Genomic DNA, 18147 nt, shown 5'->3' with positions numbered 1-18147 from the left:
CTTGTCATAGGGAGAAACTTCCAAACCTCGTGCAATTTGCAGGGCGGACTTAATCCTGTTTGAGCACTAATGCTGGGGGGAGCCGAACAGGTGCAGGTGTCAGGCCAGGCTGAGGAGGGGATTAGCTGAGAAGACATCCCTGCAGGTGCTCTGCTGTCTCTCTCCACATAATCTGACAAGGGACTAAACTAGTTACCACTAGCAAGGACGATAATGTTTATCTGGGGTGCGGGTGGGGTGATGGAATCGCTCAGGCCACGGCAAGTTTCTCCCCTGTGGTGTCATTATTCAGGAGGAACTAAAAGAATTTTTGTCACACTGTTGGGGGCTACATCTTTAAAAAAACAAAATAAGATACTCTATTAAAGCTACATTCTGGATGTGAGTCAACCTTGATAAAACTTGACACTGTTTTCCAGAACCTCCCCTCCCCACTAGCTCTTATGCCTGCTGCTTGAGTGGGGAAATCCTTGTGTGCAGTGATGTGTATCTTATTAGTATGAGAAACTAAAGTTTGGGGGGAACATATTGTGTGTTATTTTAGTTATAATACTGCCACCTTCCTCTTCTTCCCTTGACTGGCAACAGGGGCCACCTGGCTGCATGCGTCTGAATGACACATGTGTGTGTATATGCATTTGCACACCAGGCCTTTTCTCTGATAGTAACACCATTTGCTAACTCAGTTCCTGAGAATGCAGATGATGATTGTCCCAAATCATTTCCATAGCTGGCATTCCTAGCTCTTGTTTCCAGCAGCCCTGGTTTTCCCAGCTGCTGTTTTCCATTGACTTTTGACACCCTCTTGTCACACGGTGGCTTTGCAATCATTTTGAGGTATTGAACTGATGAGATGCCATTGTCTCACCTGGCATAGATTTATCATTAGCTATATGAGCTATATGGTGAGTGCCAGTTTCCACACATCCAGTCCTTTAATTATTAGGAGAAAGGTAGAGTGCCCCCCCTCAATGAAATCCACATTACCCTAACCCTAACCCCTACCCCTTTTAGCCAAATAATACCCACCTCCTAAATCTGTAGGTAAAACGTCTGCCACCAAGAATAGGAAGGATGAAATCTCCCTCCCTGCAATCATTCATGCACTGCCACACATCAGGGCTTAAGGAGCAGGGCTCCTGAATGAGGAAGTGTTGAGTCTCCACCATCTCTTTTTTCTTTTTCTTTTTAAAAACTGAGCACAGGCTTCAAGGCATCATGTGCTACAGATGATCACATGCACAATGAAACCAGGGCAGTGATAGAGGCTTGAATTTTGTTTCCTCTGCAGAGGCCTAGCTCTGTTCAGAACCTCTTCAGACCCACGTTCAGAATCATGTATCTACATAGAAGGAAGACTTCCTTCCTACAACATCTGGCTCCAGCCTTCCCTCTGTTCTGCTGGTGGACTGTGACGTGAAGTGAAAGGTCTTCCCTCGTGTGTCCGGCTTCTTTCTCGCCTTCCTTTTTTTCTGGTCTGGTGCTTCAGAGGCCTTCTCCAGCTTCTTCTTCTCATTGGGGGATGAAGGGGGAGGATCAACCGTGATCTGGGGGATGGTAAATGTATGGGTGCGGCTTCCAGGATCCTCCTTGTCGTTCTGCGTGTACTCCAGCTGCTGTGCATCAAAGATGGCCTTTGAGCCAGACAGCCGGAGTTCTGGGCTGTACTGGAAGTCAGGCCGAGATGCGCGCAGCTTCTTCAGTTGGGCTCTGCATTCACGTTCCAGATCATGGTCTGAGATGGGGACGTCATGTACCTGCCAGATACGAGGAAAGCTTTTAGGATCTGAGGCCTCAAACCTGTAACTTGGGATTTGGAGCCTGCTGCCTAAGGAAACGGGGCTCCCAAGAAGGCAATCTGGAATGGCGGTCATAATGTTAGGAATCTATCAGCAGGTAGAAAGTGAGGAAGAGAGAAGCAGAAGAGTGTCAGCCAATAAACTGAAAGCTTGTTGGATAGAGGCTGCCCAGTCTGAGACAGCAGAGCCAAGCAGATCTGGCAGCTGACACGTGTGTGTGTGTGTGTTTGTACACAGACTAGTGGTTGTGAGCAGAGCTCCTTGAGGCAATGTGTTCAGCTGGTGTTGGCCCCCAAGAAAGCTTGGCTGGGGAAAGGTTGTTTTCAGGCGACCCTTTTCCCATTGTTCTGTTGTTTTTATAGGTAACCATACACATAAAAATATAAATTGGGAGCATGGCAAACACAGTCGCAAGCATATGTAGCATGTTCATCTTGTAGCCAGGCTTGGCTAAGGCTCCCTGTCATAGGATCACGGAGTTGGAAGAGGACTCAGAAGTTGTGAGCGTTTAAGCTACAGGGCAATCGTCCCATGGACTATGCGGTTAAGGCATGCCTAGATTAAAGTTTAACTGATGCTTGACAATTATCTCCTCCCCATGATCACCCTCACTGGGGCTGCCAATTTTCTTAATCACCTCTTGCTCCTAGGCGGGACCTGCAGTCATTAACAGGTGAACACACTTCTTCATGTCTTCCAACTCTACAATTCAATGATTCTATGTCATGAAAAGCTTTGCCTGCTTAATTTTGCACATCAGGATTCTGGGGAAGGCATAAGAGCTTTTTTTTTTGGCAATCCTAACACACACAGAGGGAGCCTGCTGTATCTGATGCAGACAGAAACAAGAAAGGGAGCTGCAGGTAATTTAAATGTAGGGCAGGGATAAGGAACCTGTGGCTCTCCTGTTGCTGCTGCACACCAGCTCTCATCACCCCTGGCCACTGGCCATGCTGGCAGGGCGGGGGCGTTAATGGGAGCTGGAGTCTAACAACATCTGAAGGGCCACAGGTTCCCCACCCCAGATGTAGGATGATCTCCTGTTGCTGCTGATGGCAATTCAGTAGACTCTGGGTAAAAGTCCCAGGAAGAGGAGCTCCAGTGGTTTCTACCTCAGCCATGAACGTGTCTTCTTGCAGGAGGTGAGGTGGGATACTGCGCAGCTTCTCCAGGGTCTCCACCACCCCTGTGCAGTCACGTAGTTTCTCTGAGGAGCCCAGGGCCAAGCGGATTAAGAGCATCCCCACACGAAACAGCACCTTGATCCCTGCAGAAGAAAATTGGGGCAGTTTAGGGCACTCAGATATGGTCAGAAACTCCCTTATACTAGGCCAGGCTACTTGTTCGTCTGTCTCATAAATGTCTCTTCTTCTTGGCAGAGTTTGGCCAGAGAACACCTTCCACATCACCGGCTACCTGACCTTTTCAGCTAGAGGTGGGACCTTTGGTGTAACACATAGCTTAGAGGAGACAATCCGCCTTGTACACAGAGCGCCCCAAGTTCAATACCTGGCATCTCCAGGTGGGGCTGGGGAGAGACATCTTTGTGAAACCCTGAAGAGCCATTGCCAGCCATTGTAGGCAATACTGAGCTAGGTGGACGAATGACCTGACTCAGTAGAAGGCAGGTTCCTATGTTTCTATACAAACATTCCTCACCTAGGCCTCTGCCAACTCTAACCACTCCACTGAGGCCTTGCAATGTTTCGCCCACAGATCCTCTCCTCCTCCACCCTTTGAACAGGCCCACAGTTCCTTAAGTTCATGACAGCCACTCACCCTCACTGAGAAAGGCATCCCACACCCTCAGCACTGTGGGAAAGGGCAGGGTGCGGGTAAAGAGGCACAGAAACCACTCTGGCATGTAGAGCAGAGGGCCCACGCCATGCTTCTGCAAGTGCTTAAGCGCCTTGGGGCACACCCGGCGCAGAAGGGCAACAAACACTTCGCTGTCCAGCAACAGCGCTTCCTGCAGGAGAAAGGAGAGAAAATGTCGTGGTTAAATATATGGTTGGTCACATGTTCTCAGATACTGTCCCAAAGGACTTCATCCCATCATAACCCACAAACTCCACCTTTCGCATCTTTCAAAATGAATGGCTCTTTCTAATTTGCCATAAACTGTTTCCGGAGTCTATGTTGCCCATTTTATCTGGCAGAACTCTTGCACCTTAGCAGCTGTGGGACAGGCCAAAAAGCAACTGCTGAAGATTCCCTCACAGTCATCGCTGTTGAAAGCTGCAGCTCTTGAATCCCTGTCTTTTATTCAGCTATTCAAACATGCAAAAGCCGTATCTTAAAAATGGTGGTGGCCCTACTAGTACTTGAGATGGAGGCCCTACAAATCAGACCTTTCTCTCCCCCCACCAAGTCAGCCCACATCCACAATAATCCTAGATCAATCTTCCCCAACCTGGTGTCCTTCAGATGTTGCTGGACTCCTCGCAAGTGGCCATGTTGGGTGGCGCTGATGGGAGTTGAAGTCCAACAGCATCTCCAACCTCCCCCAAATTATCTGACAACCGCTCTCAGAAGATAAGTTTAGAGGTTTCTACACAGCTCTGCCCTCAGTGGGAAATGTCCCTGACTCAGCGTCACAACTGCCCACTTCCTGTTGCCCCAGAGAGGACTCTCCTCCTTCCCCCAGTCTATTACCATCTTGGGGCTGTAGTAGCCAGGCAGGTAGCAGTCGCAGATCTGCACCAGGCACCAGAAGGCTTGCTGGAAAGGACAAGTAGGCTGAATTAGTAAAACTTTCATGCAAATGGGAACTGGGGGTGGGTGGGTGGGTGGGTGGGGAGGCAGGAGGGAAGGGAAAGGAGTGTGATGGGAAGAATGAGAGAAATGATGCTAATAAAGAAGAAAAAGGAATCATGACAGAAATAGGAACAAAGGGCATCCCTTGCAAGTGCCATGAAAAAAACCGGACATCCCATTCTTTTTGTGCAATATCTTGGTGGCCATTTTGGGTGTTGTGATCTTGCACGCTCTCATGCTGCACTCGTCCCCCCCCCCGGCTTTTTCGGGGTGAGAGCATGCCCTAGAAGACGCACAAACTTGGTTTTGGGTCAGAAAAAGTCAGGCAGTATGTGCAACTTGGCATGAGACTTACCTCTGGAGGCATGTGCATGAGCAGCAGAGCACCCAGTGGTCCCTGGGCCTGACAGTAACCCACCTGGGGCCGATACACAGTGTAGGCCTTCAGCAGTTGCAGGAGCCCTTGCTGCCTGTAAGGGAACAGAGGCTTAGAGAGAAGCCTGGAATTCATAGACACAGCCTTACATTTAGTTTCACCCATCCAATCCAGCCAGAAAAAGCAAACCTGCTCCACTCTCCTCTTGTCCTACATTAGACCACAGGCCAGGTTCAATGAAGTCCCATGCAAGGACTTCCAGTAGCACAGCAGGGCTTTTTCACCTCCACTCTCCCCAAATCTGCTCTGGAGGGTTGGGGGAACCCCCAGAACAGATTTAGGAGGTACACGGGGTAGGAGAGGGGGAAATCACTTGCACTGATGAGACACATTACTCAGCCCTCCTTTGGATACAGCCCTATGTGCACAAACTGCTTTAGACATTTGAATATTAAATACCGGTAGCTTATAAATACTGCCAATAAATAAATGAATAAACAGAGTCAGCTGCCTTGGAATTGGGCATCCTAAAGAATGTGATTTATAAACAAGCAACCCTCAATTGCCAGCTCTCATGCTTGTGGAGGAGAGGAGGGAAGGAGGAAAATGAGAAAACAAATGTGTTAAGCGTCTGTTCCAAGTGGTCAGTGAAATAGTACAGTACAACCCATGGATTGGCCTCATTTCATGTATACACCAACAGCTTTTGAAGCTACCCCATTCATCCACCCCATCAATGTTCCTTCCTTCCTGCTCTATTTCCTCCCTATTTTTCATGGCTTTTAAAAGTGGTTCCCCCCACTCCTCTCCTTCTGCCACAGCTACTATTCCTTTGTCCTTCTGCCCACCTATTACCACACTTGATGCCCTTTTCTTCCCCCCCCACAGCTTTGTTTTCTAATCTCTTCCATCCCAATCCTTGTTAGATCATTCCAAATTGTTTGAAAAACTAAAGCCTGAAATAATTATGCAAAGGAAGTAAGTGTAAGCATATACTGTATAGCTGATGTTCTGTGTGCAGAATATGAATTACTGATTTGTTTATTATAGTCCCAGGGCATGCACACTGTCTGTTTGGCCGAGTTCTGGCCGTGGTCTGGCAATGCAGGAAAAGTGTTTTGGATCACTGGTCTGCAAAGAGTGGGTGGGTCAGGTCCCACTACTGAGTTCCAGCCTGAACTGAGGTGGGTCGCAACAGCAGCACTACCACCAGGCAATCATATAGTAAAAACACAAGAAGAAATGGGTTCCCAAATGCATGTCTGGGTTAAAGGTGGGTCCCAGGTCTGAAAAAACTATTTTGGATGACTCCTTAGATTCCTCCACAGCAGCTGGGTTCTTCTGTTGTCACAAAAGTCAGACTAGACAATTACTGGGCTAGATGGGGCAAAGAATCTGACTTGGGCTAAAGCAATTTTCTATGCCAGCAGCATCAGAGAAAAGTAAGAAACCAGTCTTAGTACATTAAAGGTAAAGGGACCCCTGACCATTAGGTCCAGTCGTGTCCGACTCTGGGGTTGGGGCGCTCATCTCGCGTTAATGGCCGAGGGAGCCGGCGTACAGCTTCCGGGTCATGTGGCCAGCATGACGAAGCCGCTTCTGGCGAACCAGAGCAGCGCACGGAAACGCCATTTACCTTCCCGCCGGAGTGGTACCTATTTATCTACTTGCACTTTGACATTCTTTCGAACTGCTAGGTGGGCAGGAAGCTGGGACCGAGCAACGGGAGCTCACCCCGTTGCGGAGATTTGTACCGCCAACCTTCTGATCAGCAAGCCCTAGGCTCTGTGGTTTAACCCACAGCGCCACCCGCGTCCTGAGTACATTAGATAGTACTAAAATGATAATGATGAAACAAGGTAGCTAAAATGACAAGAGGAAACAAAATGACTTAAGAGGAAACAAAATAAGAGGAAACAAAAAAACAAAAACAAAGAGGAAGCAAAAAAAATGAACGTTGAACTATGTCAACTGCATGTACAGTACACTGAAAAAGGCCTAGGAATAACGTCTCTTTGGCTCCCCCTAGAGGAAATGAAACAAAAAGAGAAGCAGGGCTCCTTTGGGTTGGTTACTATAGTGTCACATGGTCCCCTTGTTCCAAGCGGAAATTGCAACCTGTACTTCATAGAAAACTTCAGTCTGTTTCAGAACAGAAGACAATGAAACAGGGCTTCCCAAGTGCGACCTCCCCCCTGCCTCTGATCACATGCCAATATATCCAAAATGAAACAAGTTCATGGTACCTGTGAGGAGGAGAGGGAAAGAGAGAGCGTGCGCTATGCTAGCACAGACAGCAGTCCAGTACAGATTAGGTACTTTGAGGTTGAAATCCTATTTGGACTCAGTGAGGCTTGCTTCTGCATAGACATGTATAGGATTGCACTGTTAGCCTGACAGGGAATCTGTGGTCATCCATATGTTGTTTGACTTTCAAAACTCACCAGCCCCAGCCAGCATGGCCTAGGGTCAAGGGTCATATAGTGGGAGTTGTCGCCCAACAACATATGGAGGACATCAGCTTCCCTGCCCTTCAGCTACAGGGTGATAGATTGTGTGCAAGTATTTAACTGTGGCTGAAATAATTATACTCTAATGATCTAATGATTTTGATATTTGTTTTGTTTGTGTTCTGTCTTCAAGGTTTCTGGGAGATTCAAATTGCACTGGATGTGTTCTTGAGTGCAATCCACCTTCCCCGGATGCCTATAGGTAAATAAATGTCCATTACGAACATCAGGACTGCCTTGCTGCTAATTCATGTTCGTCTCCTCCAGCCTTCTGTCTCTGCCGCAGGTCTGCCAGATGCCCCTGAAAGCTCACAAGCAAGGCATCAGCATGGTGACGATTCCCTCTTGTGTGTCTCCATTAATATTAATGGCGTAAGAGTCTGTCTTTTGCAGCCACGTTTAGAAAGGCGATACAGATACAATTTGCTGCTTTGTCCCTGGAGGGAACCTAGGCAACTTGGCTGCTGTTGGCAAGGCCTTCCAGGTTGTGTTCTCATAGACAGATTCCTCATCCACAAGACTGTGTGTGTAAAGTGTGCTCCAGCCAGCGGTGGAGGAAGCCCATAGGGGCGGGGCAAGGGCAGGGCAAGCCGCCCAAAGGGGTGGGGCACACCATGGGGCCTCCGGAGTCTGCCTGCCTCCTCCCACTCAGCTGCCCTACAGCTGGGGGGAGGCAGCAGGCAGACCGTTTGGGCAGCGCGAAGCCTGCGCGTGCCCAAGCCACCGCGTCTCTCCCAGGCAAGATGCGTGGCTTGGTCACACTGCAGGCCCCCGTGGTGAGTGCCGCCCGGCATTTTGTCACCCCCAGTGGTGACACCCGGGGCAGACCGCACCCACCACACACCCCTTCCTCCTCCCCTGCCCCCAGCCACAGGTTTACTTTCCTTTGTGAGACTCTCCTGTAACTCACAACATGTGCTAGAACTTCAGGCTTGGAATTTTGCGCATTTCACTTCCCTGCTATCAAAGCCAGAGAAATGAAACTGCAATAGGAACATAGTAAGCTACCATGCATCACATCAGGCTGCTTGCCCATCTAGCCCAGTATTGTCCACTTTGACAGGCAGCAGTTCTCCTGGTTCTCAAGTAAATATCTTTTCCATCACCTGCTACCTAATGCTTTTTAACTGGAGATGCCAAGGGTTGAACCAGAGACCTGCTGCATACTCTGCCGCTGAGCTATGGTTCTTTCCTCAAACATGGAGATTGTGTTCAGTGTTCAGCAAAATAGTTGCATGTGCGCACAAGGATGACCACTAAGTACAAAGGGATTCCTCCTCCCCCTGCCATCTCCAGATCTGCTCTGAAGGATTGGAGGAAGCCCTAGAACAGGTTTAGGGAGTGCACAGAGGGACCAAAGGGGTAAGAATGTCCCATCGCACAAGGAGAAATTCACTTGAGTGTTACGTTGAATACAATCCTATGTCTGCACCTAGGCAACTGGAGAATGGTAGAGTATACCCGTTCAAGAATTCTGTTTAAATATAAAAGGAAAAGGAACACCAAAACTGTTTTGTTGTGGGAATTAGTGTCAGAAGCCCATTTACTAGTATTTATCCAGTTTTGCTTTCATTTAAAGTTTGGATGTGTGCTCCCCTGTTCAAGTTCTACAGCAAGATTCCATGAAACCTCCACATTAAATGAAGAAGCACAGCCAGCCTAGCCTTCTTTCACTTTCATATGGCTTACAGAAGAAGCATGTTTACATTTTATTTTAAAAGTGTTTCTTATGCTGCATTCAGGAAACTTGACTTGCTGAAAGACCCTCCATTCAACTCCACACCTTTTAAACCCTATGGTAGTCTATCCAGAAATGAATCTGCCTCTCCTGTACACATTATTAGCCCTTCACTTACCCAGGCCCTTCAGGGGACAGAAACATCTCATGGAAAGGGAACTGACGATGAATGTCCTTTGTGATGGTCTCCACCCATTGAGGATCACCAGGAATCTCCTGCAGCTCCTACAACAACAAACTACTTTCAGAATGACCTGGATAGAAGGGTTACTAGAATCAGGAGAGATCACACACACACACACACAGAGAGAGAGAGAGAGAGAGAGAGAGAGAGAGAGAGAGAGAGATTCACGTATGCTGAAGACACAGACTATTCTTGAGGAAGTATATATGGTTCCAACTTTTTTAGCCGCAAACAGACCTAGATAACTTTTGTTGTTGTTTCAATCTACATTTTACCAAAATTGCTGGGCTTTTCATCTGCTGCTGTTTTAGTTTTGTAATTGGATTGTTTTTGATGTATTTAAACATTGTTTCAGATTGTTTTTCCATAGATTGTTTGTGAGCTGCCTTGAGAAAGCTTTGCCCTGAAATGCAGTATATGAGTTGATTAAATAAGTGGAAACATGCAAAGGAATAAACAACGGCAAGGTCAAGGTTTCCTTCCAGCCGGAATGAAGAACAGCAAGTTTAACAGCCCAATCCTATGCATGTTGACTTAAGTCCCATTATCTGAAAGGAGACTTACTTCAAGGTAATTGTTTGTAGCATTATACTGCACTGCACAGCATTCCTTACTTGCTATGAGAACTGCTCTTGCCATAACTATGTCTGGGCAGCCACCAGATGATAATGTAAAATATCCAAATCAGCAATCTCAGCCAGGAAGAACAAGGTGATGGGTTGCCCAACGAACCATGAAATGAAATGAAGGTTTACAGGAAGAGGACATGGAAGAAGAGGATGAGGAGGTGAGTAATGGCAGAAACTACACCAAGCAGAGACCTACAGGAATGTCAGAGTGCAAGTACAGCTGCATGGAATGTGACCTCACCTGGTACTTTCCGGGGTTCCTCGTCATTTTGGCTTGTCCTCCACACAGCAGAGGCCAACAGCGGACACGTAAAGATGAAGGGATCCCCTTCCGGCATAGCAGCTTTACCTGAGCCAACAGACCTCATCAGCAAAACAGTGATCCTGTACAATGCTCGATCAGAAGGTGGACCCAAATGCAGGCCCATCATAGAGCCAGTCAAGGCTGGGGCCAGAGATAGCTGGCAGATATCCATCTTGTTTCCCATGCCTTTTAACATCTACATGAAACCCCTGGATCGTGGTCAAATGCAGATTTAGGGCAAGGTATCATCAGTATGTGGTTGATGATGATGCCCAGCTCTGTTTCTCCTTTACATTTCATTTTGTTGAGGCTGCAGAAATGCTAGATTGGTGTCTGGGACCAGTAATGGACTGGATTCATTTATTTTGAGAGTATATATTGGATTCATTTATTTTGAGAGTATATATTGTCATTTCATACAACATATAACATGGTAGTGTACAACAATATATACAATAAATTATAAGCCACAATGAAAACAGTAAAAAATAATAATAATGCATATGTTAGTAGATCAATAAACTAAAACCCAGACCCCTTGACAAGATGGAGGTACTGCTGATATGTGGTTTATCAATCAGAGGTGGTGATGTTCAACCTGGTCTGAATGGGGTTGCACTCTTTCCCTAAACAGGAGTGGTTAACCTGTGGTCCTCCAGATGTTGCTAGACTACAACTTCCACCAAGCTTGAACCATAATTCTGCCATGATCTCTTCTCACTGTGCTCGTATTTGGAGGAAGATCAGGGAGGGTAGATTTAAGAATGCTGGTGAATACGCTTGCTAGGGGAGGAGCAGGTCTCCAAAAATGTGGAGCAAATTCTCATTGTGTAGGCAGAATATGGGCTGTTGTTCTTTGTCTAGGAGTCAGTGAGAGAAACTCCTTGTGAACGTTATTTTGTGATCCTAATGGGACTCATCAAATGCTCCATTTAAAGTGGATAGCAGTACCACCAATAAAGCAAATTATCTCCAATTTCCTCTTACCTTCCTGTAACGCCGGGCCATGGTTTTCTCCCAATGATTTGTCATCTCCAGCCACTTGGTCTCACGGTGCCGGATGAGCTCAACTGTGAGCTGCCCTAGGCTATATGTGGGAGAGACAAGAACAAGGCTGAAGATATCTTCCTCTTCCCTCACTTACCGGCCACTTTCTTTTTTAATGCATCCGTCATGTCTCATTAGATTCACCTAGCCAATCTTACAGTGTTTAATTTATTGAGGGCTGCTTATAATTTTTTTAGTGTGTTTTAAAATTATTTGCAACTCATCTAGAGGCTGCTATCTATTAGGCAACAAACAAACCAAATAATACTAATGTAAAAATGAGGCAAGTTGTCATTCCTTCAGATCCACCTCAGAACCACTTTCCTTTGAGGTACAAATGCAAAAATGGTGACTACTACAGGGAGTTGATGAATGGAAGTGAGAGCTGGTCCATAAAGAAGGCTGGTCGCCGAAGAATTGATGCTTTTGAATTATGGTGCTGGATGAGACTCTTGAGAGTCCCATGGACTGCAAGAAGATCAAACCTATCCATTCTGAAGGAAATCAGCCCTGAGTGTTCACTGGAAGGACAGATCCTGAAGCTGAGGGTCCAATACTTTGGCCAACTCATGAGAAGAGAAGACTCCCTGGAAAAGACCCTGATGTTGGGAAAGATTGAGGGCACAAGGAGAAGGGGATGACAGAGGACGAGATGGTTGGACAGTGTTCTCGAAGCTACCAACATGAGTCTGACCAAACTGCGGGAGGCAGTGGAAGACAGGAGTGCCTGGCGTGCTCTGGTCCATGGGGTCACGACTGAAGGACTAAACAACAACAACAACAACAATAACAACAACAACAACAACAACAACAACAACGAGCTACTTCAGAAAAAGCACACTCCCTCATTGCCACCCACAGAGACAGGCCTCGGATGTTGATCATCTTGGATTCTGGGCAGCTTCCTATGGATTTAGCGGTCCTGAGTGATATAAGACCTTAAAAGTAAAAAACAACACTATCAATTGGGCCTGAAAACAAATCAGCAGCTAACATTGTAATGTCAGAACCAGTGCTATATATTCACATCTTCTTGTTCCAGTTATGGATTTAGCCACCATGTTCTGCACAATTTCAGGTCTGTGGGATCTACTTTGGGTTTTTGCCTTAGAACCCTGAGGCCCATCAGCTGGAACTCAGTGCCAAATAGTGACTCAGGCAGGCAGGCATATGCTAAGAATTAAGAAGCAGGATGTTTCTGAGCACATGCTCAGCCTAGGAACTTGTGAGCAGTAGTAGGACCAATCTCACATGTCCCTTTGCACAAAAATCTGCTTTTCTTTTTCAGCAGCCTAATCAGAAAGGAGAAAGCTTTTCTGTTGTTGCCAGCTGTTACTGATCTACTGCAGATTAGCCAGAGATCTACCAGTTGATCCCGATCTACTTTCTGCCCTCTCAGTTTACTGTAATTAGTTCTAACTGTAATTAGTATGCAAATACAGAGCAGCCCTAAACAAATGGTGTAATGAGCAAGTAAACACTGATTAAATCTTAAAATACGGTTGGGGGGTTGGCTACTTGGTTTCTCCCCCACCCCTCTAGAGAAATATTCAGTTTTGTAGATCCAGCGACACAGCATGGCTCCTTACAGTCCTGTTTTTATGTGTCATGTTCCTTGAGTGACAGAGAAATGCTCTGAAACTTGTGGAATGAAAAATAATTAACGGGAAGACATGTTAGCATCCTGCAAGCAAATCAGGATGAAGCATCACTGTCATTGTAACTAAACAAATCAGAAAGAATGTTAAATAAAGGCTGGATATTATCTAACTTCTGCGTAAGCTTTGTGCAGGCAAATCAGGATGAATGTTCAATAAATAGATGGTCAGGAGCAGCCTTTTAATAAATTTGACTTTCATGCTCTCTTTCCCAGGAAGAAAATTGTACATTGGCCAGGAAGAAGGGGGAAACTTTTTATATTTAACAGGAAAGTCTCAGTATCTCACTAAACTCCAGTTTTCTATGATCCTTGGGGGAAGTTATGAAAGCTAAAGTTGTATTAAGTTGCATCAAGACCGATGCAGATTTGCAGTGTAGGTGTCAAACTGACGTAGATTTGCAGGGCTTCTGAATCTCCTGTGCAGTACTCCCTGCACGCAGGCAAGTTGAAGAAACCTTGTCGCTAACCACTGTAACCACCCCTGTTGCCATGGCGCACAAGTTGTCATGGACACAGTGAGAGGATGTGGCCACACATGATTGCTATAACAGGACGTGTTAGTTCATAGGTAGGCAGAGACATTTTCCTAGGGAGGCTTCTCCTTCTACCTTACAGTAAATCTTAACATTTGGTCCATTGCTCATTGCAGCCCAGTCTTTATAGTCCTGTTAGAAGTTGGACTTCAAGCCAGCTAGAGAATCTATCTAGTATTAATGTGCATATGCAAGTAATATTGCAGAGAGCTCCCGGGACGACTTTGCATTGCATTGTTTCATTTTTTAATTTATCACACTTATACACCACGTAATCATTTGCATATCTAAGTGGTGTACCTAAAAGCAAACCACAGGAAATGGTCAAAACAAAATAAAAAATAAAAAAAAATTCCTTCCAGTAGCATTAAAGGGTGAGCTATGTAGAAGTAAGGGAGGGAGGTGAGCAATCTGTTTCCACGAAGACTTGATCTCCCCACTCTCTACTAGCTACCTAAATTCTAGACTGCAAGCAACAATGATTGGGTCCATTTCGCTTGAGTTCCATTATGCAAAAAGTCAATCTGGATTGCTTTTTAATTTCCCCCGCACAACGTTCTCTCTTTTCCAATACATGCAACCACTTTGCTAAGCAGTTTTAACCCTGCACTGAAAATATTCCTGGAGTATTGAAGCTTGACAAATGAAGCCTATGGAATGCATCCCCTATACATCTTAGAAGCCCTTGTTTCAAATTATACCATCCCAATCAACAACATCTGTCAACCTCACCTATTCCAGCCATTTCCCCACTGCAAATAACTGTAATATAATAAAGATGGGGCTTTGATGGTGATTTAAGGAAGGCAACTGACCAGGCAGAAAAACAACAACAACATATGGGCCTGTTTCTATATGACTGCAAACAAACTGCAGTATATATTTAAAGCACATTTGAAGCACATTCTTTCCCTCAAAGAATTCTGGGCACTATAGTTTACCCTTCACAGAGTTACAATTCCCAGGACCCCTGAACTACCTACAGTGCCCAGAATTCTTTAGTTTTCCAACCATTCCCTGAGGTTTTCCTGTTAAGCATTAGGCCTATGAAGAATTCAGCCTTGAATAGTTAACTATTGAATAAGACCTTATCAATTTCAAGACAAGAGGGGAGTTTTGCAAGAAGTAAGATTCCAGATTGCATCTAGATTGCCATTAGAGTACACATGAAGCAGGTACATCTCCAGTCTGTCGCAGTTTGTACAGCTTCACCAAGGAAGGTGAAATTAACACAGAGAATGCTGAATTAAGTTGGGGGGGGAATTATTTGGGGTGATACAGGGTCATATAATACATTAAATATGTTGGGCTATGACCAATGTCTGCAGCAGAGAGAGCCAGGAGGGTCGTATGTAATTATATAACAAGCAAAATTCACAAAGAAATCACTAGATAATGAGACGAATGGATGACACCAATTGTACAATTGGCCGATACGTTATTCATGTAAATATGCTGAACTGTAGAAGTGTTAATGGGTATCAAATTTTGAATCTGTGATAATTATGTGTTTCCCCAGGCAAGGTGATAGCCACTATCCTGCTCCAGCAAAAGAGATATACATATGGAAACAGGCCTCCATGTTCCCAGTTAACAAAGATGCAGATGAGAAGAGCGGAAGCCCCATTGATCTGACTGGATGCATTTTTGCTATTTCTATGGATCGCTTGAGCTAAGCCACAATTTCTGTCCTCCTACGTCAGGGACAGGAAGCTTATGGCCCTCCAGATGTTGCTGGAATCCAACCCTAACCATTGGCACTGTTGGTTGGGGCTAATAGGATGGGAGTCAACAGCATCTGGAGGGCCACATGTTCCTACATAATAAACCTGGAACCACACTATAGGTTTATTGTGTTTTTAATATTTTGTTGGGAGCCGCCCAGAGTGGCTGGGGCAACCCAATCAGATGGGTGGCTTATTATTATTTTGTTGTTGTTGTTATTGTTATTATTATTTTCATAGTCATCTATTGTGTGTTGTGAATTTCTTTCTGTAGAAAAGGGAAGGAAGAGTGGAAAGATGAAGGAAGGTTTAGAACTAAGTAACAGAGATCTTGACCCCTTTCATCCTCTCCATAAATAAAACCCATTCCTAGTCTCCCAAATAGCCACAATTCACTTAAATTAAATATGGGAGTGGATCACATTCCCTGATCCATTCTTCTTCTTCTTCATTTCACAGCAATATGTGTTTTAGAGCTACCTAAACAAAACTGGAAGCAATCATTATACATTTCTTCCCCTTCGTTTTAAATCACTTTTCTTGCTAATGAAATTAAGGATTATTATTATGGGATCTACGGACCCAGATGAGAATGAGAGTATCCTTCAGAAGGATGATGCTGTTGTAAACAAAATCTGGCCCCTTTTCCCTTATGGGGTACAGAAGAGCCCTTGTAGAGTCCTCCATCGGTAGGAGAATATAACAGAGGCCAACCAGAGAAGGTTGAGAAGCGAAGTCTTTATTGAACTGTTGCAACAGGGTCCTTCCTCTCACGCAGGAGAACAAAGAAGGAACCCAGAACAAAGGCGTGTCCGCTCTTATATAGACACTTGAAATTGCCCACGCCGGAGTTCAAGACCACCCCCAGAAGCATCATGCATACCTCACGGAAAAGGGTGGTCTGCAACAGAAATCTGAGAACTTTGTTTATCCCCTACCTGCTAGCCTGCCAGGCTACCTGATAATGCCTTCTCTGATTGCCTTTCCTGGTATGTCTGTCCATTCCTTTGAAATGGTCATCATTTTAATTCCTGAGACAATGGGAAGGTTTTCTCACCCCCTCCTTCCTCGCAGAGAAACAGTTTGGGAGTCAGAAATGGTTTCAGGGCTGTTTTCCTGTGCTGCATCACACATGTGGCCTTGTTTGCTTGGCACACTTATGAACATTTATTATATATATAAAAGACCTTAATATTCTTATTACAATGCTCATCACATTCCAAAAACCTGTGTCTGCCTTTACAAACTGGACCAGCAAGCAAGGATCTAGAAATGATAATACTGGGGCATAACTTGTCTCACGATCTTGAAAACTGCTACCATGTCATTTTCCAAAAAGTGCTGCTTCACCCTCTCCCAAAGCTTCCTCCCCCTTCTTCCCGTGGTCTTTGCAACAGAAGGCCTGCCTTACCCATTCTGGAGGCTACTGCCCCCGATGAAGCCATAGCGATCAGCTTGGCGATATGGAGGCATCCCATTCAGCTCGGAGTCAGAGCCCAGAGAGCTGGCATCATCGTTCAGGGATAAATCAAAGGCATCTGGCAATTCAGCCGCAGCTTGGCTCACATCAGGGAGCTCTTCGGAAAGAGTGAGGTCCGACATCCTTCTGTCCGAGAACAGCACCCTTATCCCAAGCTGGTTGCTACTGCGCCCTTGACTTCACATCTGAATAATGAGAAACACAGAGCTGCATCTATGATTGGGCCCCTTCTCGGTACTCCTGTGACTCTGGTTCCCCACAAAGCTCTGCAAGCTATTTCCTCCCACAACCATTTCCTGATGCAACTGACAGCACCCGGAGCTTTGCAAAGTGAACAGGGCAAAGGGGGGAGGGAGAGAGAGAAATGTGGGGAGCTGAAAATATGTGGGAAGCTAAACACTAGACAGCTCCCTACAGAGAGACTTGGAAGGTAGCCAACCCCCCCCCCCAGCAAATGGCCTTACCTTCTCTCACCTGCTCCCCATGTACAAACATAGCCTTACTCCAAGTCAGGCTGTTGGCCATGTCACTTAGTACACTCTAAACTGACTGGCAACTGAGTTCAATGTGTCTATCCACCTCCCTGGAGCCCTAACCAGAGCTGCCAAGGATTGAACCTGGGACCTTCTGCATGCAAAGCAGAAGCGGTGCCACTCAGCCATGGCCATCCCCACTGACCTATAGTTTGGAAAATCCAGGTGTAGCCAGGAGCTTCTTCCCCTGTCAGTATGCATGTCTTGCAATACCACCTGCTGGGGGACATCCTTATTATTTTATCTACCTACGGTATTCATTGGTACTTTCATAGCCCAGTTTATCCGAGCATATATTAAGTAGGTTAAGTTGGGCATGTGTCTGTGTGATGATTGATTCAAACCCACTTGTGAGCTTCACTGCTAAGTGGGGTTCTCGGCCTTGGTTTTCCCAATCCTAGGTCTGGCACTGCAATCACTATACCACTATGTTGAAAACTGCGTGGTTAAAGTGAATACCTATATATGCAGTGGTGGCTGATGCTCATTGAGACTGGTAGGGCAGAAGGCTGGGAGCCCAACAGTAGGTGGAGCCAGAGTCAATGTTAGGCGGAGCTAACTGAATCTAGTTTTGCTCCCATATTCATTCCTGCTGAGTTCTATAAGAGCAACACTGATGCTAAGGAAGAGGAAGCTGACAGATATTCCTACCCTCCCTGGGCTGGGTATAAGTAGGCAGGTAGGCTGAGGACAGACTGAGGTTGCTGAGGTTGCACCCAAAAGGACCAGCTTCCACTGAATTTATGGTTGGTATACAAAATGGACCCAGTAGGGCACATGAAAGAATCCAGCTGGTCTGGATCATTTAGAGATCAGTCAGAAACAATTGTGTGCTACTCCTGGCTTAGCTGAAATCACTCAGCCGAACGAATG

General features: G+C 45.8%; 1 protein-coding gene across 1 annotated transcript; it reads right to left on the bottom strand.

Moving 5' to 3' along the window:
• Nucleotides 1–340: 340 nt before the first annotated feature.
• TBC1D10C (TBC1 domain family member 10C) lies at nucleotides 341–17180 on the bottom strand. Its single transcript, XM_033159191.1, has 9 exons — nucleotides 16673–17180; nucleotides 11285–11384; nucleotides 10235–10342; nucleotides 9299–9405; nucleotides 4912–5026; nucleotides 4455–4520; nucleotides 3579–3768; nucleotides 2912–3066; nucleotides 341–1757 (listed from the first exon to the last, which is right to left on the bottom strand). The coding sequence occupies exons 1-9, from the start codon at nucleotides 16861–16863 to the stop codon at nucleotides 1335–1337; spliced, it is 1455 nt and encodes a 484-aa protein (XP_033015082.1). The 5' UTR covers nucleotides 16864–17180; the 3' UTR covers nucleotides 341–1334.
• Between the last annotated feature and the right edge of the window lie 967 nt (nucleotides 17181–18147).

The sequence above is a fragment of the Lacerta agilis genome, chromosome 1 (genome assembly GCF_009819535.1).
Source record: "Lacerta agilis isolate rLacAgi1 chromosome 1, rLacAgi1.pri, whole genome shotgun sequence".
Taxonomy (NCBI): domain Eukaryota; kingdom Metazoa; phylum Chordata; class Lepidosauria; order Squamata; family Lacertidae; genus Lacerta; species Lacerta agilis.
Note: the sequence above shows the minus strand (reverse complement) of the source record. Positions and strands in the feature narration are given on the sequence as shown.

Bases quoted from the DNA above. Each gene is read 5' to 3' on its own strand.
- TBC1D10C (XM_033159191.1), bottom strand. From the start codon at position 16,863: ATGTCGGACCTCACTCTTTCCGAAGAGCTCCCTGATGTGAGCCAAGCT. The intron at 9,406-10,234 runs GTGAGGTCACAT...TTGTTGTTGTAG, and splicing joins GGAACCCCGGAAAGTACCAG to GAGCTGCAGGAGATTCCTGG. The intron at 5,027-9,298 runs GTAAGTGAAGGG...GTTCCCTTACAG, and splicing joins CTGTCCCCTGAAGGGCCTGG to GCAGCAAGGGCTCCTGCAAC.